The sequence below is a fragment of the Pelodiscus sinensis genome, chromosome 30, assembly GCF_049634645.1.
Source record: "Pelodiscus sinensis isolate JC-2024 chromosome 30, ASM4963464v1, whole genome shotgun sequence".
Taxonomy (NCBI): domain Eukaryota; kingdom Metazoa; phylum Chordata; order Testudines; family Trionychidae; genus Pelodiscus; species Pelodiscus sinensis.
Window position 1 is genome coordinate 12,743,591 of NC_134740.1, and position 27,341 is coordinate 12,770,931.

Sequence of the window (27,341 nt, forward strand, 5' to 3'; positions counted from 1 at the left end):
TGTATGAGGATAGATAGATAGATAGATAGATAGATAGATAGATAGAGGGGGTGTATGGGGGTAGATAGATAGATAGATAGATAGATAGATAGATAGATAGATAGATAGATAGATAGATAGATAGATAGATAGATAGAGGGGGTGTATGAGGATAGATAGATAGATAGATAGATAGATAGATAGATAGATAGATAGATAGATAGATAGATAGATAGATAGATAAGAAGCAGGATAAAGTAAGCACCATTACACAAGGGGACAGAGATAATTAGTAGACAGGTAACATGGCAGATGGACAGCAGTGCGGATGGGCAAGTGGAAGTAGAGAAAGATGGAGGATTGGATGGATGTGTCGGAAAAGGTGGAAAATGGTCGGACTTGTTAATGTAGAGATAGACCGCGTGGTGGCCAATCAGGCGGATGGGTAGATGATTATGCAGATGGATAATGGAGAAGTGGACAGATGGACAATGGATGGAGAAGATGATAAATATTAGCAGGAGAAGAGGGAATGCGAACTCAGATCGATACACACCCACCCCAGGGTCCCTCCGGGCAATGTGACCTCGGGCGGTCCTTTCACTAGCTCAGAACTCAGAAGTTGGTGCCTACACCGGGACTGTCCGCCTGGAGCCTGCCTTCTGAGCCTGCTGTTAGTTGTAGGAGAAAGACACTGGACAGGTCTCTAGCCCCATCCTCACCCACAACCCCTGCTATCCTAGCCCTGCCCCACCCCCCACAGCTGCTACTGTCTTTCATTCATTCTGGGCAGCGATAACAGGTGTGGTTCCGCTCTGTGCTGGTTGGGCCTCAGTTTCCCATGTCCAGTTCTGGGCACCACATTTCAGGAAATATGTGGAGAAATTGGAGAAGGTCCAGAGAAGGGCAGAAAAAATGAAGAAAGGTCTAGAGAACAGGAGCTATGAGGGAAGGGTGAAAGAACGGGGTTTGTTTAGTTTGGAAAGGAGAAGACTGAGAGGGGACATGAGAGCGGTTTTCAAGTATCTAAAAGGGTGTCACAAGGAGGAGGGAGAAAAATTGTTCTCCGTGGACTCTGAGGACAGGACAAGCAGCAATGGGCTTAAATTGCAGCAAGGGAGGTTGAGGTTGGACATTAGGAAAAACTTCCTACCTGTCAGGGGGGTGAAACACTGGAATAAGTTGCCTAGGGAGGTTGTGGAATCTCCATCACTGGAGATATGGAAGAGCTGGTCGGACAGACGCCTGCCAGGGATGGTCTAGACAGTGCTGGGACCTGCTATGAGGGCAGCGGACTGGACTTGATGACCTTGCAAGGTCCCTTCTCATTCTAGGATGTTTTACAGCTCTAGAGCCCTGACTCCGTGGCTACAGGGACACTCACACCGAGGTGCCCACTGGCAGGGAATGTCTCCGTCAGCAGCCGGATGTTCCTCAGTGGCCGAGGCCAGGCCAAGGGCTAAGGTGAGGGACCCCAGTACTGATAGTTAGGGGCAAGCAACTCTTCTAGCAATACACGTTGCTTCTTAGGGGTGCCTGGTCCATCACCCAGACAAGCAAAACTCAGAGGGAACTTGTCAACGTCTGGGTCAGTACCTGGCCTACCTGTGGTCACGGCCTCTTGTCTGAGCCCCGGGTCTTCCAGAGGCCCCAGTCAGACCACAGTGAAAAACACTCTGGGTCAGACCAAAGGCCCGTCCAGCCTGGTGTCCTGTCGGCCCACAGCACCCAGTGCCAGGTGCCCCAGAGGGAGTGAACAGATCCGGGAATCATCCAGTGATCCCTCCCCTGTCGCCCACTCCCAGCCCCTGACACACAGAGGTGTCCAGCAGAGTCTCCCAGGACCGGTGTTTTATAAGTGATTCAGCGACTAGTGCAATTTTCAAAGGCCGAGACCCAGAAATCCTCTTGAATTCACTTGCAGTTCTTTACTTAATCTGCTGAAGTGCTTCTGGAATTGCCAGTAGACACCTATCTGCCTACCCTTAGACATCTGAGTGACACTGAACCTCTAGCCTCTGTCTCTTACACCACTTGTTACACTGCCAAAATTGTGATGCAGTTGCCTAACGTTCAACAGGCACTAAGGGCATGAATTGGATAGGTATGTGGGCACCTAACGGGAAGCTTGAATGCACTTGGACACCTAACACGCACTGACATGGGTGGATGTTGCCTCCCAGGTGCGCTGTGAATATTGCAACTTGCGTGTCTCAGTCTGGCCTTTTGTGATTTTCAGGGAACCCAAACAATTGCTCACGGGTCAGTCTGCAAAAGAACGGAGACACAGGATCAAGGCTCCCTAATGCCCCCTGCTTGTCTGTAGCGGATGACAGCGTCCATACCGAGCCAGGGGCTGGCACATTCTAGAAAAGTCTGTGGAGACCCATTCTCCAGGGTCACTTCTGAGGAATATAAATTGGGGTTATTTGTGAGACCTGCCGAGTTGCCGTCCGTGAACAAAGCAGGTAAGGGGAAAGGCACCCGCATGGTCATGAAATGTGAATGGAACGAGATGCTAATCAGCATGGAAATCTGTGTAATAAGTGGGAGGATGTTTATGAAACCTTTAAATGTTTGATGTGTCAGTGGAGGAGAAAGATGGCTTCCTCTTTTGCAGTGAATTTTTTTCCCCTCAGGAACCACGTAGACCACATTCTAAGGGGAGAAGATACTGAATGAAAAGGTGGGAGTGTTTGTTCTTAGCTGGCATTTGAAATCTCCGTGGTAGCTGGGGAATAAGGAGCTGGAGATTGTCCAACTCTGTCACTTACTTGCTGTGTGAACGTCACACAACCGCTCTGTGCCTCAGTTTCTCCTCTGTCAGTAAATGAGCTAATGCTTTTCACCTGCCTTAGGAATATCTGTCATGATCATGAAAGATGGCCAGCAGCCTGGGGACTAAGGAGTTAACTTTACCTAACCAGGTAGATTCAGCCAATAGGAATGTAGCTAGGAATTTCAAACTGGGACAAAGGAATTTTTGGTTTTTCCCTCTCCTTTGTCCTGCGCAGTTTCTCTCCAGGTACTGAGGGAGTCAGACCTCAGTAAGTAGGGTAAAGTTTTGATAAATCCATTAGGTTTTATTGTTTATGGTTTGGGAAATGGGATCTGATGTCTGTGCATTCAGAAATGGATTGTGCTCTCCTTTGTAACTAAGCTCCTGGCCCAAGGTTTGTTTCCCCTCCAGGGCTGTGTCTAGACTGGCATGATTTTCCACAAATGCTTTTAACAGAAAAGTTTTCCGTTAAAAGCATTTGTGGAAAAAAGTGTCTAGATTGGCACTGACACTTTTCTGCAAAAAAGCCCCGATAGCCATTTTCGCGATTGGGGCTTTTTTGCGCAAAACAAATTTGAGCTGTCTACACTGGCCCTTTTGCGCAAAAGGACTTTTGCCTGAACGGGAGCAGCATAGCATTTCCGCACGAAGCACTGATTTCTTATATGAGATCGTCAATGTTCTTGCGGAAATTCAAGCGGCCAGTGTAGACAGCTGGCAAGTTTTTCCACAAAAGCAGCTGCTTTTGTGGAAAAACTTGCCAGTCTAGACACAGCCCATGAGTATATTACTTTGTGACTTTTCCATCTAGTCATTATGCTTGCAACAGGAATATTGTGGTGATAATAAAAGTTCTTTCTCTTTTCTTTTTATTAACCTGGTACTGGTTAATTTTTGTGTCCTGGTTCTTACTTTAGGGGGGAGATTTCCCATGTGATCTCTCCCCTGATTTTGGTATCAATACCTGGGTGGTAGCAGTCGATCTTTTATCCCCAAAATCTAGGGGACCTCCCCCACTGCAACTTGAGACCATTGTTCCTTTTCTGTCATCTGTCACTACTGAGAACAGCCTCTCTCCATCCTCTTTGGAACCTCCCTTCAGGAAGTTGAAGGCTGCTCTCAAATCCCCCCTCACTCTTCTCTTCTGCAGACTAAACAAGCCCAAATCCCTCAGCCTCTCCTCATAGGTCATGTGCTCCAGTTCCCTAATCATTTTGGTTGCCCTCCACTGGACCCTCTCCAATGCGTCCACATCCTTTCTACAGTGGTGGCCCCAGAACTGGACACAATACTCCGGATGTGGCCTCACCAAAGCCAAATAAAGGGGAATAATGACATCTCTGGATCTGCTGGCAATGCTCCTCTTAATGCCCCCTAATATGCCATTAGCCTTCTTGGCTACAAGGGCGCCCTGTTGATTCATCTCCAGCTTCTCCACCACTGTAACCCCCAGGGCCTTTTCTGCCCAACTGCTGCTTAACCAGTCGGTCCCCAGCCTGTAACAATGCTTGGGACTCTCCATTTGTCCTTGCTAAACCTCATCAGTTTTCTTTTGGCCCAATCCTCCAATTTGTCTAGTTCACGCTGGACCCTATCCCTGCCCTCCAGCAGCTACCTCTCCCTCTAGCTTAGTGTCACCCACAAACTTGCTGAGGGTGTAACCCATCCCCTCATCCAGGTCATTAATAAAGACGTTGAACTAAACCAGCCCTAGAATCGATCCTTGAGGAACTCCTGTAGAAAATGACCACAACCAGACACCGAGTAATTGATCACTGCTTGTTGGGCTTGACAATCTATCCAGCTTTCTATCCACCTTACAGTCCATTTATCCAATCCAACCTTTAGGAAGGGAGAGGTCTCTGACAGAGAATGATCTGGATTCCTTTTTAGGCTGGGTGAACTCCCAGAGTGATGTGGCAGCCAAAAGAACTAATGCAAATTTTGGATGCATAAATACCCTCTTCATTCCCCATGTCAACAACTGAAGATGGAGGCTGATAGAGGGGAGAGTTTTCCAAGCAGAGGGCTGACGCTGATCAAAAGCTGAGAAGGCAAGCTCTCAGTGATGGACTGAAGGAGCTTGTGTTATTTAGCTCTGTGATAGGAGGTTAAGGGGCGAATCAATATACCGGTTCTTTCAGGGGGAATATATCTGTAATAATAGTCTCTTCAATCCAGCATAGAAAGGTACAACACCAGACACGGACTGGAAGTTTAAGATAGGACAAATCCAACTGAGAAATTAGGGAAACAGTGAGTGTAATTAACTTTTGGAGCACATTACTAACCAGCATGATGAATTGTTGAAGCAAGATTCTGTTTAAAAAAAACCCCACTTCTCTAGATATTGTTTGAGAGAAGTTCCTGGCCCTTGGTTACGCACAAGGCAACATGAGATGATAACAACAGTCCCTTTTGGTGGGGGAACATCTGTGAAGAAGTGGGCTGTGTCCATGAAAGCTCATGATACCATCTTCATGTTTTGTTAGTCTTTAAGGTGCTACCAGACTGTTGTTTTTTAAGTTTATCCTGTACAGACTAACTCCACTACCCCCTGAAACTATTAAATCAGTGACTTTCAGTGGCCTTGATCTTTTTGAAATCCTACTATGTGCCTAAATATCTCTATAATCTCTTCCTTGGTGTCCTGCGAGCCCAAATCCAGTTTTCCATTTTCAGTGCCAGATTTTCAAAGCTATTAGGTGGGACTTTCCAAAGCATCTAACCAGTTCACTGTTTAGGTGCATACACTGCTGAAGTATTTGGATAAGTCTCCAGCATTTGCATATAAACAAATTTGAAACTCCAGCCCCTAATCAGCCAACATGATTTTGCATTGAGATTTAAGCACCTACAGCATAGAACCATAGAGCTGGTTGGAACATCGAATGGTCATTAAGTCCAGGCCCCTGCCCTGCCCTCACGGCAGGACCAAGCACCATCTAGATCATCCCTGGCTGGTGTTTTTCTAACCAGCTCTCAAATATTTCTAGAGACGGAAATTCCACAAGCTCCTTGGACAATTTATTCCAGTGTTTAACCACACAGATAATTAAGAAGAACCAAAACCTCCCCTTCTTCAGTTTAATCCCATTGCTTCTCCCATCCTCAGAGGTTAAAGAACTCATATTTAGCCGGTAAATCATTTCAGCATTAGTGAAAAGGTCACCGGTGACATCCAACCATCCATGTAACAAAATAGCCCCCTGAATTATGTCTCTTCTCGCTTGACAGATGGAGCCTGTGGCTGGCATAGAGAGGAGAAACCAATCCACCGCGCAAGAGTTTATCCTCCTGGGATTTCCTGGCAATCAGCAATTGCAGATCTCGCTCACTGTGGTGTTCACCACAACGTACGTCCTGATACTCACAGGAAATGTTGCCATAATAGCTCTAGTCATGGCCCATCCTTACCTCCAAACGCCCATGTACTTTTTCCTTTGCAACCTCTCCTTCCTGGAGATCTGGTACACCACAGCATGTGTGCCTAAGGCCATTGCCATTTTCCTGGGGAAAAGCAGAGCCATCCCCTTTCTTAGCTGCATCCTGCAGATGTACTTCGTTTTCTCCCTGGGCTGCACGGAATATTTCCTCTTGTCTGTTATGGCCTACGACCGCTATCTGGCCATTTGCTACCCATTGCACTATAGCGTCCTCATGAGCAGCACCAAGTGCACTCATCTGGCTTTTTTGTGCTGGGTGTCTGGTTTCCTAGTTATTACAATCCCATCTTCTCTGATAGCCACAATGTCCTTCTGCAACTCTAACGTCATCAACCATTTCTCGTGTACCACCGATTCCTTGATCTTCCTTTCTTGCTCAGACACCTCCATGGTTAAATTGTCCAGTTTAATCTTGTCAGTCCTCATCATCTTGGGATCGTGTTTGATAACCCTGGTCTCCTACATTCTCATCATCTCCACCATTGTGAGGATCCCTTCTGCCCAAGGCCGGCAAAAGGCCTTTTCCACCTGCTCGGCCCATCTTATTGTTGTCATTATGTGGTATGGCTCCACCATCTTTCTGTATGTCCGGTACACCAAACAGAACGTCTTGGACATGAACAAGTTCATCAACATCCTGAACACTATTGTAACGCCACTGCTAAACCCTTTCATTTATACCCTAAGGAATAAAGAGGTGAAGGAGGCTTTATCGAAGGCGTTCAGTAGGATGTGGAGTTAGCTTTGAATGGCTTTGATCTTCCTGAATTATTAGCCTGTGTGCATCTTCTTTTTAATCAGGGCCAACCCTAGACCAAATGGTGTTCCACCAAGGAGTATCTTTGATGTTCTCCCTTCATTTGTTAAACATTCGAACTCCTTATTTTATTGCCTTTGTAGCTCACGACACAACTTAGACACACAATTTCCATGCATGATTTATCGCTGTCATGTAAGACAGGTTTCACACTGGGATCCATAAAACTGTGTTTATCTGTTCATGTCATAGAAACAAATAAAGATATTTTGTTTCCTCTCAGAGTAAAGAAACTTTCCTGAATTTAAAGAACAACGGAAATGTGCTAACCTCTAGAAAAGGAAAGGTCCACCAACACGGAGTCAGCTTATTCTCAATCGTGTTCCAGCAGACAAGTGCGGGAGAAAGTTCTCCCTTGTCTTTTGGCTGGAAAGGTCTCTTCATTCGCTTCCATCTGTCTCTAATGGGACACTCTTATTCCGTGATGTTTTAATGAGCCAGAATTCAAACATCTGCGCTCAGCACCTGCAACTATCACCAACACCAAGAGCAGAATGGCGGCCTATGTCTTTGGTCCCATGTCCCGTGCTGACATGAGAAAATGAATTCTAGGGGCACGTCTGAAGACCTTCTTAAGTCTTAGCATTAGGTGCAAGGTACGTCCTTGTCTGCACAGTGTGGGTTCTACCCTAGCAAGTGCAGAATCCAGCCACTGGCTCTAGACAGGAACATGTGACAACGTTTGAGCTCGGCCCGACCACTAAGAATGGGGTGTGCCTGTTGTCACACCTGGAAACATTGTCGAGAATCTCCTGTGTAATTGAGGGCCCATAAACTCACCCCTTCTCATCCTCGCATCTCTGACACTATGAGGTAGCTTCCAACTGAGAGTCTACTCCTACCTCCGTCCAATCCCCTGCAAATCGGACTTCTATTTTCTAATGTGCCTGAAGGAATTTAGGTGCCCAAATCTCATTCATGGAAAATGGAGAAGGGCACCTAACTCCCTTAGTCTCCTTTGAAAGTCCCAACCTATATCTGTGTAAGGGGATGGAAGACCATAATTTCAGCAATGATTTTATCCATTACTCAAATTGTATTTAGTCTTTGGCCCAGGAAATTTCCACTCTAATTACACAGAGGATGCTTGACATTGACGAGTAATCTTCACCCCTATGCAGGCGCCAAATGCTCTAAGTAGGTCAGGATTTCACAAGCACCATGACAACCTGGTAAGACTAGAGAAGCACTAGGGCTGAGTTCCACCACGGTACTAAAGAGGCCAATAGATGCCTCATGGGACATTCAAAAGCACCTGTATGTCCAACCTGCATTGAAGTGGCTGGGATACAGAATGTACTACATTGAAGCACACTAGGAAGCTTCTAGAGCACACCAGCAGGATCTTCACAGGCCAGTCAGTCAGTGTGCAACACGGCAGTAAACTTTGTAGCGTGCAATGCAGGGCCAGATCATGAACCCTTGAAGAGCATTACCTTTGGAGCTGCATACACCTGGCGTCCTTGCAGGCATGGTTGTGTGTGTATGTGGGGTTGTCCACACCCTTTCCACAAATTCTATCCTTGTTCCAGCCCCATGCTGCCTCTTCCTACCCCAGCACCACCCTCTTCCACAATTGCTCCCCTTCTCCCAAACCCCATCCACTTAGGGATATGGCCTCAAGGACTATGGGGGGCCTGGCGCAGGGGGGGCAGCATGAGCCAGGTCCCACCACAGTACCATGGTACCAGGCATATTAGAGAAGCTCCACTCCACCACTCCATCCTGGTCATTCCATTTCACTGAGGAGGCCTATGGACAGGCTGGCTCTGCAGATACCTCCCCTGGGCCACAGGGATGTGCTGACAGCCACGGCTGGGCTGAATCTCGCCCCGGGGGGGCCCAGTCAAGGGACACCCCATCTGTCTCCCTGTCCGGGAGTCTCTCACAGAGTCCGGGTCACGTCCACTGGCGTAAAGGGGTGTCTGAGGCTGTGGAGAATCCAGCTTGCTCAAGTGGAGATGACTCCGTCTATGGCAGAGTCGCGCCTGCCGACGTTCTTTGCTCCGATGGGAACATCCACAGTCACCTCATCCTGGGAAGGCTGGGTCTCGCCTCTGCCCACACGGAGGGAGTCCTCATTGCTGAGTGTATAACAGGGGGGTTTCCTTCAGCCTCCTGTAGAACAAGAGCAAGAGCCTTGTGACCTGCAAGTGACAATGGGAGACGTTCTCCAGGGCTTTGTCTGTGGGTTTTGAAGTCCTGAGGGCGCCTGCCCCTCGCTCCTAGGTTGGGGTGGCCACATGGCCAGAGTTAGACTACAGTCTAGCCCTGTGGGGTTGACCTGGTGGCTTTGAGGGCAGCAGTTAAACCCATGGCATGCCATAGGTTTGGCCTGGGACCTAGTTTACTTTCGGGACAGCAGGTAAACCAATAAGATCCAATAGGATTCACCTGGTGGCCAGTTTGCTTTTAGGCCAGCAGGTCAACCTGTCGGATCCACTGGGGTTGACCTGGTGGGTGGCTTGGTTTTGGGCCAAGAGGTCAACCCATAAGATCCAAGGGGATTGACCTGGTGGCTATTTTGGTTTCAGGTCATCAGATCAACCCATAGGACCCAATAGAGATGGTGTGATGTCACAAAACCAAAATAGCCACCAGGTCAACTTTCTTGGATCTTATGTGTTCACCTGGCCTATGTCTAGACTGCAAGCCTCTTTCGAAAGAGGCTCTTTCGAAAGAGAGCGTCTAGACTGCACGTTGAACTTTCGAAAAAGTGGCTTGCTTTTTCGAAAGAAAGCATCCAGTGAGTCTGGATGCTCTCTTTCGAAGAAGCCCTATTTACATTGAAGAACGCCTTCTTTCAAAAGAGGAACTTTCGAAAGAAGGCGTTCTTCCTCGTGAAATGAGGTTTACCGCCATCGAAAGAAAAGCCGCGTTCTTTCGATTTAATTTCGAAAGAACGCGGCTTGAGTCTGGACGCAGGTGAGGTTTTTTCGAAAAAAGGCCTGAGTCTGGACACAGCCCTGGTGGCCAGTTTGCTTTTAGGCCAGTAGGTCAACCCTTAGGATCCAATGGGGTTGACCTGGTGACTGGTTCATTTTTAGGTGACCAGGAGAACCTTTGGGTTCCAAGGTTGACCTGGTGGCTGATTTGCTTTGGGGCCAGCAGGTCAACCAATAGGATTCATAGAATCATAGAATAATAAGACTGGAAGGGACCTCAAGAGGTCATCGAGTCCAGCCCCCCCGCCCTCAAGGCAGGACCAAGCTCCGTCTATACCATCCCTGACAGATGTCTAAATTCAATGGAGTTTACCTGGTGGTTGGTTTTCTTGACCATCACACGTTTGGCGCATTGCTGTCCCCCCCTTTCTCTGTCCCTTGGGACGGGGCTAAACAGCCTGGGAATCAGGGGCAGCACCGACTGAGGCTTCCAGGCCCACTGACTGTTTTAGGAGCCTCTGAATGGACTCTTGGCTACTAAGTGTCCCCTTTTGCAAATGAGATTTAGGCTCCTAAATCAGTTAGGCATTGCAGTGCTGAGCCCTGTGGTCAATCTGGGCCTTTAACAGGCCCAAAATGTTGGTTTTTTTGCCTTTGGCAAATGTCTTTTCATTGCTATGTTGGAAGCCAAACTCATCATCTCTCGTGTGAATGAAGAGGAAATGTTGCGATGCAGGATGTGTCCCGACGAACCCCCAGAGTTAAGATCCCAGAAGCTCTGACTGGAGATGCAGGAGGCTGTGGGAATCTTCCCTCGTTTGCAGTGACCTTGCGGAGCTAGTGCCAAGTTTTCCAGGCGTGCATGAGTCAGGAGATCTCTCTACTTAGGAGAAATTATTAAGAAATTATTCAACTATGCTCTATCTAAAGGTTTTTAAGTTTTGGCTTGACAAAGCCCTGGTTGGGTTGATTTAGTTGGGTTTGGCAGGGGGCTGGACTTGATGACCTCCTGAGGTCTCTTCCAGCTCTATGATTCTATTATTCTATTTTATCAAGTCAAATATTCAGATGTTTTCATGATATAAGAGGATACCACAAGGTGATATTTTATTGAAACTCATTATTGGCTGCTGAGTGGTTTCAAACCAATATTGTAACATGCAGTTGACTCTGAATTGTACTTACAAAGAACACACAAGGAAACTCAGAGATATTTCTGTTGTAATTGAGGTTGAAAAATTCAAAGGTGCTTTCAGAGTTAAGTACCCAACTTCCATTGAGTTCCAACAGGTTTGAGTTCTTTTACACAATTTTGAAAGTCCCAAAGATCTTTTCCTTTCTTTCTTTCTTTCTTTCTTTCTTTCTTTCTTTCTTTCTTTCTTTCTTTCTTTCTTTCTTTCTTTCTTTCTTTCTTTCTTTCTTTCTTTCTTTCTTTCTTTCTTTCTTTCTTTCTTTCTTCATAACAGAAAGTCCATAACATAGCATTATTTACATTGATTTATTTGCCAGCTTTCCTCATATATTTCTTAGAAAGGCTCTTTAGGAATGTTTAGATAGATAGATAGATAGATAGATAGATAGATAGATAGATAGATAGATAGATGGGGTATATGGGGCTAGATAGATAGATTTCTTTTAATATGATTTGCAGTGCATGCAAATGGAAAATATATTACTAAAGAAAATAACTGAGCCCATTGCTGGTTAAAATAATTATTAAAAGTGATACAAAGTTACTTTTAAAGTTTTCTTGTGGGAGCTGATACTGCCCTAAGAAGCTTCTTCAGAGCCTCATGAACTTCCTTGTTTCTCAGACTGTAGACAATGGGGTTCAGCATTGGGGTCCCCATGGTATAGAGCAGCGAGATGACCTTGCTGAGGACCAGTGAGCGGTCTGACGAAGGCACCACGTACATTGCAATCAGTGTCCCATAGAAGGTGCTAACAATGATGAGGTGGGAGGAGCAGGTGGAAAAGGCCTTTTGCCTGCCCATGGTGGAAGGTATGCCCAGGATGGCCCTGAGGATACAGACGTAGGACGCCAGGATAAAGAGGAACGGGATCAGTGACACAGCTGAAGAGAAGATGAAAACCATTATCTCAACCAAGTATGTGTCGGAGCAGGAGAGCTTTATCAGAGAAGTGATGTCACAAAAGAAATGGTCAATCTCATTGGGGCCACTGAAACTTAAATTAGACAACAAACAGATGGTTATTGATGTTCCTACAAAGCCACTAGCCCAGGATCCAGCTGCTAACTGAGTGCAGACCTTGCTGTCCATGAGCACCATGTAACGCAGTGGATGGCAGATAGCTAAATAGCGATCATAGGACATGATGGTGAGGAGGAGACATTCAGCCACTGCCAGGGCACCAAAGACGTAAAACTGCACCATGCAGCCTGGAAACGATACTGTGTTGTCCTTGGTTATCATGCCAAAGAGCAGCCTAGGGGCAAGGTTTGTCGCGTAGCAGACTTCCAAGAAGGATAAATTTCCTAGAAAGAAATACATCGGGGTGCGGAGACTGTGGTCACTCAACACACAAATTACAATGAGGAGGTTCCCAATTATTGTCACAAGATAGGTAGCTAAAAAGACCCAAAAGAGGAAACTCTGGAGTTTTTCAGTACTTGAAAATCCCACGAGGATGAATTCAGTGATGGCTGTTTGATTTTCTTTACACTTCTTTGCCAAGTGAACATTTCCTAGGGAAAATAACATGATAGTATAATTACTAAAGCATAGGCCTGGTAGAGTTTCATTGTTATTATTGTAGGATTTTGACAGTTAATATTTATTTAAAAGTATTTTCTTTTTCTTTTTAACGAATTTACATTTTCACAGTTGTGGGAAATTATGAGGGGTGGGTCAGAAAATAATTGTGTAATGACAGCCAATTCTGAGAGTCCAAACGTTAAAGCCTGATAACCATTAAAACACGAAGTGGCAATATTTCATGTCAAAATAAACAGAGTAAATGTCATTCAATCAAACTCCCAATAATTTTCAAGCTGCATTTTCCTTATTTTGCCTATCCGTAAATGAATATTATCCTGGAAAGGGGTTTGCATTTCTTTCTGTGTACACAGGAAAATCTCCATCCCTAGAGGTTTTTAAGTCTTGGTTTGACCAAGTCCTGGCTGGGATGATTGAGTGGGGGTTGGTCCTGCCTTGGGCAGCGGACTTAACTCAATGACTCCTGAGGTCTCTGTCAGCCCTGTGATTCTATGATCAAAGTTTATGGACACTTAATGATAAAAAGTTTTTATCTCTCATGGCCTAGTCATATTACAGTAACACTTATTGGATCTAACCAACATCAGAGACACAGTGGCTGTGTCTAGACTGGCAAGTTTTTCCGGAAAATCATCTGCTTTTCCGGAAAAGCTTGCCAGCTGTCTACACTGGCCACTTGAATTTCCGGCAAGGCACTGACGATCTCATGTAAAATCATCAGTGCTTTTCCGGAAATACTATGCTGCTCCAGTTCAGGCAAAAGTCTTTTTCCGAAAGACTTTTGCGCAAAAGGGCCAGTGTAGACAGCATAGTACCGTTTTCTGCAAAAAAAAGCCCCGATCGTGAAAAAGGCAATCAGGGCTTTTTTGTGGAAAACCGCGTCTAGATTGGCCACGGACGCTTTTACGCAAAAAGTGCTTTTGTGGAAAAGCATCCTGCAAATCTAGACGCGCTTTTCCGAAAATGCTTTTAACGGAAAACTTTTCCGTTAAAAGCAGTTTCAGAAATTCATGCCAGTGTAGACGTAGCCAGTGTGTTTCCTGCAGTAGAAAGAGATAGTGGTGTTAAGTAAAGCTTACATACATAGAGTGAAAAAACGTGTCTCTTTCACCTCACCCATCTTGTTTCAATAGCAGTACACAAATGAGACCCTCTTCTAAAACAAATTAAGCAACGGGCTTAAATCGCAGCAAGGGAGGTTTAGTTTGGACATTAGGAAAAACGTCCTACTTGTCAGGGTGGTTAAACACTGGAATAAATTGCCTAGGGAGGTTGTGGAATCTCCATCTCTGGAGATATTTAAGAGCAGGTCAGACAGACACCTGTCAGGGATGATCTAGATGCTGCTTGGTCCTGCCATGAGGGCAGGGAACTGGACTTGATGACCTCTCAAGGTTCCTTCTAGTTGTATGATTCTATGAAAATGCATATTATTTAAAGAAGGACAACATTCCCAGTGTGAAGAAAACATGCATTGGTCCCTCTTTTACAGTGGAGGAACTGATGCATCAGAAGGGCCAATTTACAAAGGGGTTTATGCACCTAAAGATGGAGATAAGAACATACTTGGATTTGTACTGAAATCAAGGTTAACATGCTTGAGTTCTTTTCTCCTTTGGGTATCAGTCTGCATCTTTGAGCACATACACAAAATTACATGGCCAAGACATATTCCAGTCTGGAAATGAACCCAGTTGTGTGCAGAAAACTAAGTTGACTAGTAGGCTACAATATTAAGACTATAATTGCACATTTACACAGTTAATCACATGCCTAACCATGGAGACAAGTGCAAGTCGAAATGTAATGGTTTGTTTACAAAAGTACTTCCATCCGACACAGTCTTCACTTCGTGCTCTTACGGTTCTTTACTTCATAGGGGAAATACTTTTCTCCCCATGAAACAGATGAGAATGCAGAAGCAGGGCAAATAGTTTAAGAAAGAAAGAAAGAAAGAAAGAAAGAAAGAAAGAAAGAAAGAAAGAAAGAAAGAAAGAAAGAAAGAAAGAAAGAAAGAAAGAAAGAAAGAATATATGTTATAGACGGAACAAACACAAGCTAGAGCTATGTGATAATTTTTCAGATAAAAACTGTTGGTGTTTATTCGTATGAAAAAGGATCTTTTATTTTCAAAAAATAAGATTGCAAAATTGCTATCTGTAAATTGTTGGTGCTTTTAATTTTTGTTAAACAAAACAGTCTGCCTTTCTTCTGTGAGAATTTTCAATGAAAATTTCAGAAATGAGAGAGAGAGAGAGAGAGAGAGAGAGAGAGAGAGAGAGAGAGAGAGAGAGGAATCTCCATCACTGGGGATATTCAAGAGCAGGTTTGATAGACATCTGTCAGGGATGGTCTAGATGGTGCTTGGTCCTGCCGGGAGGGCAGAGGACTGGACTTGATGAACTCTCGTGGTTCCTTCCAGTTCTATTATTCTATAATCTCTCTCTCTCTGTCTCCCGATACATGCCATCTGTCTATCTATGTAGCTATGATAGAGAGAGAGAGAGATATTCCATTTCATCCCCTTCAAAACAAAACAAACTTCTAAATGTTGAGCTCTTTCCTCTGCATTTTACGTGATTGCATTTCACAGACAAGTTTTTGACTGAACTATGATCGTGCTCTAGACACCCAAATGCAACATTTCCTATCTCGGCTGTGGTGGTGCTTACCTTTCATTCTCCTTCGTTGTACCTTCTCCTTCTTCATTGATAGTCTTTGACTCCCTTAGGTCTGTTGCTGTCCTTCCCTTCCTATATGCTCTCTTCCCCAACTTCCCAAACAGTTTCTCCTCTTGAAAGCACGTGGTAGGAGCGGTGTCAAACATCCTATTACATCTCTTCTTGGGCTAAGCCCCATTGGACTTAATTACAATGTTGGTATTTTTTAGTGCATTTCATACATTAACCATTTAAGAATCTAATTTCAAAGGGAATATTTGTCATTTGGCTTCCTGGTACTACCCAACAAGTCTCAATTTTCCTCCCAAAAATTTATTGGTTATCAGAAAACTGATCCCTTAAAACAGACTACTTTTTTATGTATGATGTATTTCCATTTCTGCTGGGTCCCAAATTTGGTGCTTTCTGCAGTTGCTCTCATGGCTCTTTAATTGTCCTCTGCCCATTTCTTGGCTTTCAGGTTTTCTTTTGATGGACAGAAATTTGAAATTTTTCAGTAGAGATGTTGACTGAGTTCAACTACTGCTGCTATTCTGTGAGCATATTCAATTTCTAGCAGATAGTGAGGTCTGTTGCTACGAAGTCAATGGTCTGACGGTTCATCAGATTCCTCTCTTAGACGGTAACATCTTCTGGACAAGAGATTGTGTCTTGTGAAGTGGTGTATACATCACCAAGAAACAAGGGACTTGGTGTTGATTCTCGTCTCTGGACGTCACCGCTATATAAGTCAATTCACCAAACACCACCACAATACCCAAATCAAGCTTAGGAGCAGCTGCTGGTGTCCACAATGGGGGTCTGAGAGGGTAGTTGCGGAAATGACTCAATTCTCATGGATTTACATATTACAAGGAAACAGAAAGGGGGGTGGGAAGAGAATGTTGCCTGCAGTGAGGAATAACAGTGATAAGCATCTTCCACAGATCTAGAACGTATGGTGGCCAGGCATAGGGTATGTCCCCACTGCAATAAAACACCCGTGGCTTTCCTATGTCCAATTATTTTCAGGAATAACGGCATTGCACAAGAGGGTTTTTCTTGCGCAAGAAGGGGCAGTGTAGACAGCTCCTTCTGGCGCAAGAGCCTCTTCTGCAAAAATGGCAGCTCATAGGTATGCAAATGAGGCTCGGCACTATTCCACGCTTAGCCTCATTTACATATTTCTCGCGCAAGAAGCCACAAGTGTAGACATAGCCCTAGTGTGGTTACTGAGCAATGCAAGTGAGACCTAGACCACAGCAACAGTTAAGACCAAGAGCCCTCTACAGCATGGGTTAGGAAGCAATTGGCCTTTAGCTCAGCGAGTAGAAGCGCTTATATTCTGCTTCATAGGTCCCAGGTTCAAATCTACCCTGTAGCGGTTACAAGTGGGGGTTTGGCCAGAATCTCAACTGGGTCTCTGAAGCTCAGGACACTTTCTTACCTTAGGGAAGGATGTAATCCACACATCTAGTGGGGTTACTGAACAATGCAAGTGGTACCTAGACCACAGTAAGAGTTAAGACCAAGAGCCCTTTAGAGCAGGGGCTGGCGGCTAGCTGGCTTCTAGCTCACAAGGTAGCTGCTCCTATACTCTGCTTCATAGGTCCCAGGTTCAAAGCCACCCAATGGCAGTTACACCAACATGTTTTTCAGATATTTTCAAAAAGGTGACGGGGGCCTTCTCGACCATTTGTGCTCCTCACACAGAATTTGTGTGGCCACCACAGTGCCACCGGTGTGTTTAGCGACAACCCACTCTGTCAACACAGGCCTCCACAAACCAGGACGCACCTTGTTCCAAACGGCAAAAGTGCTTAGCTGTCCGGAGGTCTTTGTGCCTTGAACATCGGGGGTAACAATGCCGCGGCTTGCCCGGACTGAACTGAACACCCCAAATAAATATGTAGCTGCCTTTTTATTACTCACTTTGGGAAGATCCTTGGGGCCACAGCCTCGCCCTAGAGACTACAACTCCCAGGATGCCTTGGGGCGAGAGAGGGAAACTGTTCCTGTCTCCCAGGCAGTGCAGGCAGGGAGCTGGGGGGTCCATTTTGGAGAGAGGAGCTGACCAGGCTGGAGCTTTTTTCTGGCCAGGGGCTGCTGCTGGGAGCCGGAGCCTGCTGGAGATCGGATCTCGCCAGCTGCTGGGGATGGTCCCTGGAGAGGAGAGGCCCGGGCGGTGCCGTGGCTGTGGAGAAGGTGAGGTGAGTAACTGGGGCTGTTGGGGGACGTGTGGCCTGGCATGGAGCCCAGAAGCCAGATGGCCTCCGGGGCCGACGAGCGGCCAAGTGAGCTGCCCAGGGAAGCAGAGCTGCTGGTGTTTGGGGGGATTGGGCAGTTGTTGCTGTGCCTGGACACACACACACACACACACACACACACACAGTTGTTGCAGGTCCTGGACACACTCTCTCTCTCACACACACACACATGCAGTTGTTGCTATGCCTGGACACTCTTTTGCTCTCACACACACAATGTTGTTGCTTTGCCTGGACTTTCACTCTCTCACACATACACATGTGCAGTTGATGTGCAATCTCCATTCATTTAAAAAAAATGTTATGCCTGGACTCACTCACACACATACACATATACAAACGCAGTTGTTGCTGTGCTTGGACGCTCTCTCTCACACACACAGACACAGTTGTTGCTGTGCCTGGGCGTACATGTGCACACACTCACAATCATACACACACACACATGCATGCCCCCTGCCCCTGCTGTCTCCACTCCAAGCGTACCCTGGCCAGCATGTGCCAGGGACTCTGAGATCACGAGGGGTGCACACGGTGGGCTGGGATGCACGGGGGCCACGTCAGTTGCGAGGGGCGTTGGTTGGTTGGTTGTGGATTGGTTGGTTGGTTGTTGGTTTGTTGTGGGTGGGTTGGTTTGTTGTGGGTGGGTGGGTTGGTTTGTTGGTTTGGTGGGTTGGTTGGTTGTGGTGGGTTGGTTGATTGGTTTGTTGTGGTGGGTGGGTTGATTGGTTTGTTGGTTTGGTGGGTTGGTTGGTTGTTGTGGGTGGGTTGATTGGTTTGTTGGTTTGGTGGGTGGGTTGATTGGTTTGTTGGTTTGGTGGGTTGGTGGGTTGGTTTGTTGGTTTGGTGGGTTGGTTGGTTGTTGTGGTGGGTTGGTTGGTTGGTTTGTTGTGGTGGGTTGGTTGGTTGGTTTGTTGTGGTGGGTGGGTTGATTGGTTTGTTGTGGTGGGTGGGTTGATTGGTTTGTTGTGGTGGGTGGGTTGATTGGTTGTGAGTTGGTCGATTGATTTGTCAGTTGGTTTTTTTTCCGCTTTTCACTTGTGTGTGGCCTCCGACTGATTTTTCTGAGGGGCAGTGCCCCCCAATCCATAAAGGTTCCCCACCCTGTTTTAGGAGCAAGGGACTGCAGCAAGGGGATGGAGAGGGGATCCCTGACTATCCCGTACCCCCACTGGGGTACTTTAATGTTGCAACCACCATACGCCCAGGCACTCGGGTGTGTGGCCTGCTCCCGAGTTACCCCAGGAGGAAAGAGAGGGGGTCACACATCACTCACCAGAACTCACTCTCCCGGCTGGAGAAAGGGAAAGAAACCAAAGCGGCATTACCCGGCCCCTCCGCTCGCTAATTCAACAGCAGAGCTTGGACATTTCCTGAGAGAAATGAGGTGATTTTTTTCTGGAGGGGGCAAATCCCCGACATCTAATGTCTTACGCGACATTTTATCCAATAGAACTCCCTTCCGCGTCCATGAGACTTTGTGTGTAAAATCCTGGTCACAGAGAAGTTTGAGGGCAGTGGGGGGAAGCATTGCTGGAGGCCAAGGCCTGCCCCACAGAACCTCACCTCCCCCCTCCCCCATGGACAGCCTGCAGGCTGAAGGGGTGTCCCTGGAGGGACCTGCCCCCTCCCTCTGGAACTGCTGCAGGCCACGACCAGCCCCCCATGGCTTGCCTCCCACCCATCCCACCTGCCTCCCCCTCCGGCCTCCGCAGACCAGCTAGAGTCCAGGGAGAGGCCCCAGGAGTCCCGGATTGGTTCCCAGAGGCCTTCCCGCCATGGACCATGTGCAGGCTGGGGGAGAGCTACAGTCCGGAGTCAGCCCACAGAGCCCATCCTTCCCCTGACAACCCCTCAGGCCTGGATCCTCCCCCACACCCCAGCCCTGGCCCCCTAGGAGAAGCCACCACCATGGCACACCATGTGCATCCCCCTGAACTCCTCATTACCCTCCCAACCCGCACTCCAGACTCCCACCTCTTTCACTAAACCCCTCCCCAGCTCCCAGACCTGCCCTGGACTTGCTCCTCACCCCAGCCCTGAGCCCCCCAAACCCTGCCCTGACTCCTGCCCCTCCACTCCCTGCCCTGAGCCCTCCAGAAGTGCAAAAAAGTCATTTTATTCCAGCACGAGAACGCCCCCCCCCCCGCAAATGTGGTCTCCCCATGAGCTCTATCGAATGTCTGAATCCCTGTCAATGCCAACTTCTTGTTTCCTTCATTTTTGAGAAACGCCATCATTTACATACAGCATGTATGTTGTTCCTGCATTGAAAATAAAACCCTGCTTGAGTTACAGACCCAAGCAACATCGGGCGCGTCTGCTAAGCATCGCCGGGCATGTCTGCTAGTCGGGAAGGCAACTGGAGTAATAGTTGAGCAGGGAAAGTCAGAATTTGCCCTGATGCCTTTTTAATAACCCAGCAGCCATCCACACGGGGCATCCTTTCTGTAATGGGGGGCCCAGAACTGAATGTGGATACATTGGAGAGAATCCAGTGGAGGTGACCAAAATGATTAGGGGTCTGGAGCACATGACCTACGAGGAGAGGCTGAGGGATTGGGGCTTGTTTAGTCTGCAGAAGAGAAGAGTGAGGGGGGATTTGAGAGCAGCCTGCAACTTCCTGAAGGGGGGTTCCAAAGAGGATGGAGAGAGGCTGTTCTCAGAGGGGGCAGGTGGCAGTGTGACGTAGTGGGGGTACTTGCTGGGCTGTGGTGACCTCTGCTGTCTGGAGCAAGACCCAGCAGGGAAAACCTCACTAGGCAGAGGTAAGGCCAAACTTGTTGAACCAGTGGCCAGACACCCCCCATGGAGAGGAACAAAGGAAGGTGGATGCTGCCCTGGCTGGGGGGCAGGGCTGGAAGTTAGTGGGTTGGTTGCTGGCTGTCGGAGGGCATGGAGGAGAGCCTAGGGGAAGGGGCTGGAGTTTAGGGGCCCAGTCTCCCCCATCTCAAGGGGGCCTGAGGCATCCTAGTCCAGTTCCTGTAACCAGATTACATCTGTGCTGCGCTGTGCTGGAGGAGCAATAAACCACCCTCAATTCCACTGGCTGGTGCAGTCTGTTTGTGCCATTTCGGGGTGCAGGAGACGGGGAACCCCCAACGCGCCATCACAGGCAGAACAAGGAGCAATGGGCTCAAGTTGCAGTGGGGGAGGTCTAGGTTGGAGATTAGGAAAAACTGTTTCCCAAGGCGGGTGGGGAAGCCCTGGGATGGGTTCCTTGGGGAGGGGGTGGAATCTCCATCCCTAGAGATTTTTAAGTCCCAGCTTGACAAAGCCCTGGCTGGGTTGATTGAGTTTGGGGTTGGTCCTGCTTTAGACAGGGGGCTGGACTCGATGCCTAGATCTCTTCCATCTGTAGCATTCTATGCTCAAGAATTTCACAAAATATCGCTGGTGAGTTTCTACACTTGATAGATTCTTAAATAAAACCATGTGGGTACATATTGCAAAAAACCAGATCCCCCTATAATATCACGCCAAACTTTAGGGCTAGGATGGAGCCCACGTCTCCAGGAGGGCACTACAGTGGCTTTGCATAGGCATCACAGAAACTCGGTGGAATGAGGACCTTCAATGGGACGCAGCCATACCAGTGAGTGCAATATATCGGCAGAACCGGTCGTGCTGGTGGGGGAGAGGCGCTATATGTGAAAGAAAATGTAGAATCAAATGAAGTGAAAGTCTTAGATGAACCAACCTGTTCCATAGAATCTCTCTGGATAGTAATTCCATGCGCCAATAGTAGGAATATCTCAGTAGGGATATATTACTGACCACGAGGAGTAACGGTAGTTCAAACTAGGAAGCCTAGTTCAAACTACCTAGTTCGTGCCCCGTGTAGCCGCGCGGCACGGGGTTCGAACCAGCGGGCTTTTAAAAATGGCGGAGCCCCGCTTATGCAAATGAAGCCCGGGAAATTCAAATCCCGGGCTTCATTTGTAAGTGCGGTATGCCTACATTACCCTCCTAGTTCGAATTAGCGGGGTAGTGTAGACATACCCATAGTGACTATGAAATGCTAAGGGAGATTAGAGAGGATATAAAAATACCAAACTCAATAATAGTGGGGGTATTTCAACTCTCCCCATATTGACTGGGTACAGGTCACTTCAGGACGGGATGCAGAGATAAAGTTTCTTGACACCTTAATTGACTGCTTCTTGGAGTAGCTGGTTCCGGAACCCACAAAGGGAGAAGCAATTCTTGATTTAGTCCTAATTGGAGTGCATGGTCAGGTCTAAGAGGTAAATACAACTGGAGCGCTTGGAAATGGTGACCGTAATGTAATAAAATTTGATATCCCTGTGGTGGGAAAAACACCTCAGCCGCCCAACAGTGTGGCATTTAATTTGAGAAAGGGGAACTACATGAGGTTAGTTAAATATAACTCTGGCAAGGAGTTCCACAGATTGACTGCACGCTCTGTGAAGAAAAACTTCCATTACCCATCCTGGCTAATAAGTATTGATGGACCTATCCTCCATGAATTTATCTAGTTCTTTTTTGAATTCTGTTAAAATCCTGGTCTTCACAACATCCCCTGGCAAGGAGTTCCATTGGTGGACTGTGCATTGTGTGAAGAAATACTTCCGTTTGTTTGTTTTATATCTGCTTCCTATTAATTTCATTTGGTCACTCCTAATTCTTATGTTATGGGAACAAGTTAATAACTTTTCCTTATTTACTTTCTCCATCCCTGTCATGCTTTTATAGACCTCTATCATATCCCTCCTTAGTCTCCTCTTTTCTAAGCTGAAAAGTCCCCATCTTTTTAATCTCTCTTTATTTGGGACCCGTTCCAAACCCCTCATCCTTTTTGTTGCCCTTTTCTGAACGTTTTCCAATTCTAATACATCTTTTTTGAGATGAGGCGATCATATCTGTGCACAGTATTCAAGCTGTGGGCATACCATGGATTTATACAAAGGCAATAAGATATTCTGTTTTATTCTCTATCCCCTTTTTAATCATTCCTAACATTGTTTGCTTTTTTGACTGCCGCTGCACACTGCATGGATGTTTTCAGAGAACTATCCATAATGACTCCAAGATCTCTCTTAAGTAGTTGTAGCTAACTTAGTCCCCATCATTTTGTATGTATAGTTGTGTATATACAGGCAGTCCCCGACTTACGCGGATCCGACTTATGTCGGATCCGCACTTACGAACGGGGCTTTCTCGCCCCGGAGGTCGAGGTAGCGGATTGCTACCTGCGAGCTCCGGGGCGAGAAAGCCCCGTTCGTAAGCTGCTCCGGTGCCCCTGGTCTGCTGGAGACCGTCTCCAGCAGACCAGGGGCACCGGGTGGGTTCCCGCGCTTCTGAGGCTTTGCCAGAGCAAAGCCTCAGAAGCGTGGGAACCGCCCACTGCTGCCGCTTGAGACCCGGTGCCTGTGGTCTGCTGGGGACGGTCCCCAGCAGACCACAGGCACCGGGACTGAAGCTGAAGCCGCAGCCGCGGGGGGAGGGGGGTCCCGCGCCTCTGAGACTTTGCCAGAGCAAAGCCTCAGAGGTGCGGCACCCCGCTGCCGCTGCTGCTCTGCTCCCCGTGTCCCTGGTCTGCTGGGGGGGGGGGGGCGCGGATAGTGTGCCCCCCCAGCAGACCAGGCTTTTGTTTTGGACCCTGGAGCAGAGCAGCTGGGGCGCTGCGGATTGGTCCTGCAGCGCCCGCTCTGGGCACTACTGGACCAACCCGGCAGCACCCCAGCTGCTCTGCCCCAGGTCCTGATTCAGCCGCTGCTGGTCAGTTTCAGCAGTGGCTGAATCAGGACGCCTGGGGCAGAGCAGCTGGGGTGCTGCTGGGTTGCTCCAGTAGCGCCGAGGGGTGCTACTGGAGCAACCCAGCAGCACCCCAGCTGCTCTGCCCCAGGCGTCCCCAAGTCAGCCGCTGCTGAAACTGACCAGCGCTGACTACAGGAAGCCCGAGGCAGAGTTGCTCTGCCCCAGGCTTCCTGGAATCAGCTGCTGATCAGTTTCAGCAGCAGCTGACTTGGGGACGCCTGGGGTTCTTAAGTTGAATCTGTATGTAAGTCAGAACTGGCGGTCAGTTTCAGCAGTGTCTGAATCTGGACGCCAGTTCCGACTTACATACAGATTCAACTTAAGAACAAACCTACAGTCCCTATCTTGTACGTAACCCGGGGACTGCCTGTAGTTGGGATTTGTTTTCCAATGGGCATTACTTTGCATTAATTAACATTAAAATTCATTTGCCGTTTTGTTGCCTAATCATGTAGTTTGGTGAGATCCTTTTGGAACTCTTTACAGTCTGCTTTGGTCTTCACTATCTCGAGCAGTTTAATATCTGCAAAGCATATGATGTGAAGTTCATAAAAATTGTGAAGTGAGGGTCATGCTGACTTTACACAACATTGACTATGAGAGCTGTGCACTTCCTCTGCATCTAAACCAGGCACTGGTTCAATTGGCACACCCCGCAAATTCTCGCTACGCAAGCTCAGTGAGCAAACCTGCTCATTCCGGGAAATTATTTTGGTTATAATAGGCTTGCAGCCTGCTGAGATGAACAGGGACCGCTTATGCGTCCCATTCTCTAGCCTCGGTTGTCCATTGCTGCTATGGAATAAAGGCACGACCACCTAGACCGGGGTCCCCAACCTTTCAGGGCTGCCTGGCGTCTGGGGCCGCTCACGTGCCGGGCATCCAGGGGCGGGGCTGCACATGTGCCATGCGCCCGGGGTAGGGGTCACCCATGTGCTGTGCGCCAGGGGCCAGCACCGCACGTGCACTTTGCAGGGGGGGTGGGGCCATCCCAGATGATTCAGCGGGCACCATGGCCCCTGCGGGCACCATGTTGGGGACAACTGACCTAGACAATGAAAGTAAATTACAGCTTGAAATAAGATTTATGTGAATGGCTCTCATTTTAAGACAGCAGGAGTTGGTTCAATTGACATTTTTTTCTGCCTAAACACTTGGACCTAGTTTCTACTAAATCCACGAACTTCAGAAATGTTTTCATTGTTTTGACTAACTGTCTACTGACTCCATCTTGATCTAAAATAACTTCACATCCTACTGAAAGTCTTCGCCAAGGCATCCTTCACATCTTTGTTCCTTAGCGTGTAAATGAAAGGGTTCACCAGCGGGGTGACCACAGTGCTGAAGATGTTGATGGTTTTATTCAAATCCATTGAGTTGTGTTTCGAAGGCTTGACAAACAGAAAAATGAGGGAGCCGTACCAGAGCGTCACGACAGCGAGGTGGGCCGAGCAGGTGGAAAAGGCCTTTTGCCGGCCTTGGGCTGAGGGGATTCTCAAAATGGTAGAGATGATGTAAATGTAGGAGACCAGCGTTATCGCGCATGAGACCAAGACAACAATGATTGAGAGAAGGAAGGTTACAAGCTCAACGAGGTGCGTGTCAGTGCAGGAGAGGGCGATCCAGGAGTCTATGTCACAAAGGAAATGATCGATGACGTTAGGACCACAGAAGGACAACCTGGATACTAGAGCTGCCAGCACGGAGATAGCCAGGAAACCGCCCAACCAAGAGACAAGGACCAACTGCACGGAGAAGGTGCTATTCATGAGGGTGCTGTAACGCAAGGGGTAGCAAATGGCCAGGTAGCGGTCGTAGGCCATGACGGCCAGGAGGAAACATTCTGTTGAGCCAGTGGCAAGGGAAAAAATCAGTTGTATCTTGCAGGCAGTGAACGAGATGGTTTGGCTTGTGCCCAGCATGACGCCGATGGCCTTGGGGATGCAGGCAGTGGTGTACCAGATCTCCAGGAAGGAGAGATTGCAGAGGAAGAAGTACATGGGGGTGTGGAGCTGTGGGTGGGTCCCCACCAAGGCGATGATGGACACGTTCCCTAGGATCGTGAGGCCGTAGAGCACAGAAAACAGCTCTGCAAGGGACATCCGGAAAGACCAAGGTCCGGGAAAGCCCAGGAGGATGAACTCCTGCACGCCGGTTTGGTTCTCTCTTTCTCCACGTGCCACGAGGGCCATCTGCCAAGAGACAAAAGAACGTGGGAGGAAGGGCACTGAAAAATGCCGAACGCCTTGTGAGAGGCTGCTCAAACCTCTGTGTTCAGGCGCCAGGCTGTGATACTTTAACTGGCTGTCATGCCTGTCAAAGGCCTTGGCTAGATGGACAATTGGTGCGTGATGGGGCCACTACACAGTTTTAGTTTGGAATAGAGCAGACAGAGGGGACATGATAGCAGCTTTCAAAGTACCTAAAAGGGTGTTACAAGGAGGAGGGAGACAAACTGTTCTTGGCCTCTGAGGACAGGACAAGAAGCAATGGGCTTAAACTGCAGCAAGGGAGGTTAAGGTTGGACATTAGGAAAAACTTCCTGCCTGTCAAGGTGGTGAAACACTGGAATAAATTGCCCAGGGAGGTTGTGGAATCTCCATCTCTGGAGACATTGAAGAGCAGGTTGGACAGACACTTGTCAGGGATGAACTAGATGATGCTTGGTCCTGCTGTAAGGGCAGGGGACTGGACTTGATGGCCTTGTGAGGTCCCTGCCAGTGCTAGTGCTCTAGGATTCTGTGTCTGTGTAAACTCAACCTACGTGTGGTGCAGTTTAAGAGCAGCCCAAGTGTAGGCTGTAGATATAAGAGATCTTCTCCCCTGGTGACCACTAACTTCCCCATCTAAACTACTCTCAGGCTCTTACGAACCTGAACATCAAAACAGCACCAGCTCGTCTGGAACACAAATACTCTTGGAAGCCTTCCACTGCATCAGGAGAAGCAGCATCGTCCCTGTAAGATTTGACTGTTAATGTGGTGGATGCATTCAACATTCATCTTGGTGCCAATTCCCTGCCCCTAGGCACTGATCAAAATTAAGCCTATCTCTCTGTCTGTCCCCACACATCCTGGCTACGTCTAGACTGGCATGATTTTCCGTAAATGCTTTTAACGGAAAAGTTTTTCTGTTAAAAGCATTTGCAGAAAAGCGCGTCTAGATTGGCATGGATGCTTTTCCGCAAAAGCACTTTTTGTGGAAAAGCGTCCGTGCCAATCTAGACGCGGTTTTGTGCAAGAAAGCCCCGATCGTCATGTTCGCCATCGGGGCTTTTTTGCAAAAACAATACCGTGTTGTCTACACTGGCCCTCTTGCGCAAAAGCATTTGCACAAAAGGGCTTTTGCCCAAACGGAAGCAGCATAGCATTTCCGCAAGAACATTGACAATCTTACATGAGATCGTCCGTGTTCTTGCAGAAATTCAAGCGGCCAGTGTAGACTGCCAGTCTAGACGCAGCCCCTGTCTGTCTGTCTCTCCTTACGTACCCGGTCGCTCTGTCTGTCCCCACACATCCTGTCTGTCTTTCTGTCTATCCCTACCTACCCGGTCGGTCTCTCTGTCTATCCCTACACACCCCGTCTCTGTCTGTCTGTCTGTCCCTACCCACCCAGTCTGTCTGTCTGTCCTCATACACCCCATCTGTCAGATAGATAGATAGAATGCCTATCTATCTTTCCTTCCTTCCTTCCTTCCTTCCTTCCTTCCTTCCTTCCTTCCTTCCTTCCTTCCTTCCTTCCTTCCTTCCTTCCTTCCTTCCTTCCTTCCTTGTTTTCTTATTTCCCTCTCTTAAGTTAGTATACCAGGATATTGCAGATATTAATGCTTTAGAGGGCTCTGAAAGATTTCCATCAACACATTTTTTTTTCCAAAATGGAAACTATCTTTACGATGAAACTGAGATGTTTGAGAGAGAGAGAATGAACACTGGGATTTTCATGAAGTATAAAGGACAGAAGGCTTTAGCTTAAACCTGACTTTTGGTTAA

At 47.7% G+C, this 27,341-nt stretch overlaps 4 protein-coding genes across 4 annotated transcripts in view; 2 read left to right on the top strand and 2 right to left on the bottom strand.

The window, feature by feature from the left end:
- The first annotated feature begins 1,316 nt into the window (after positions 1 to 1,316).
- LOC102445934 (olfactory receptor 6F1-like) lies at positions 1,317 to 8,113 on the top strand. The gene is made up of 3 exons (XM_075912202.1): positions 1,317 to 1,443; positions 2,219 to 2,447; positions 5,996 to 8,113. The coding sequence occupies exon 3, from the start codon at positions 5,996 to 5,998 to the stop codon at positions 6,944 to 6,946; it is 951 nt and encodes a 316-aa protein (XP_075768317.1). The 5' UTR covers positions 1,317 to 1,443; positions 2,219 to 2,447; the 3' UTR covers positions 6,947 to 8,113.
- A 3,532-nt stretch (positions 8,114 to 11,645) lies between these two features.
- Positions 11,646 to 15,353, bottom strand: LOC102446168 (olfactory receptor 11A1-like). Its single transcript, XM_006135713.2, has 2 exons — positions 15,317 to 15,353; positions 11,646 to 12,613 (listed from the first exon to the last, which is right to left on the bottom strand). Exons 1-2 carry the CDS (start codon positions 15,351 to 15,353, stop codon positions 11,646 to 11,648), a joined length of 1,005 nt encoding a protein of 334 aa, XP_006135775.2.
- A 2,002-nt stretch (positions 15,354 to 17,355) lies between these two features.
- LOC102448380 (olfactory receptor 14A16-like) overlaps positions 17,356 to 27,341 on the top strand; it is a 111,676-nt gene continuing 101,690 nt past the window's right edge. Inside the window, exon 1 of the mRNA XM_025177777.2 lies at positions 17,356 to 17,514. The gene's annotated coding sequence lies outside the window, so the exon portion shown is untranslated. The remainder of the gene's footprint in view (positions 17,515 to 27,341) is intronic.
- Positions 24,600 to 25,529, bottom strand: LOC102446410 (olfactory receptor 6F1-like). Its single transcript, XM_006135714.2, has one exon. The coding sequence runs from the start codon at positions 25,452 to 25,454 to the stop codon at positions 24,600 to 24,602; it is 855 nt and encodes a 284-aa protein (XP_006135776.2). The 5' UTR covers positions 25,455 to 25,529.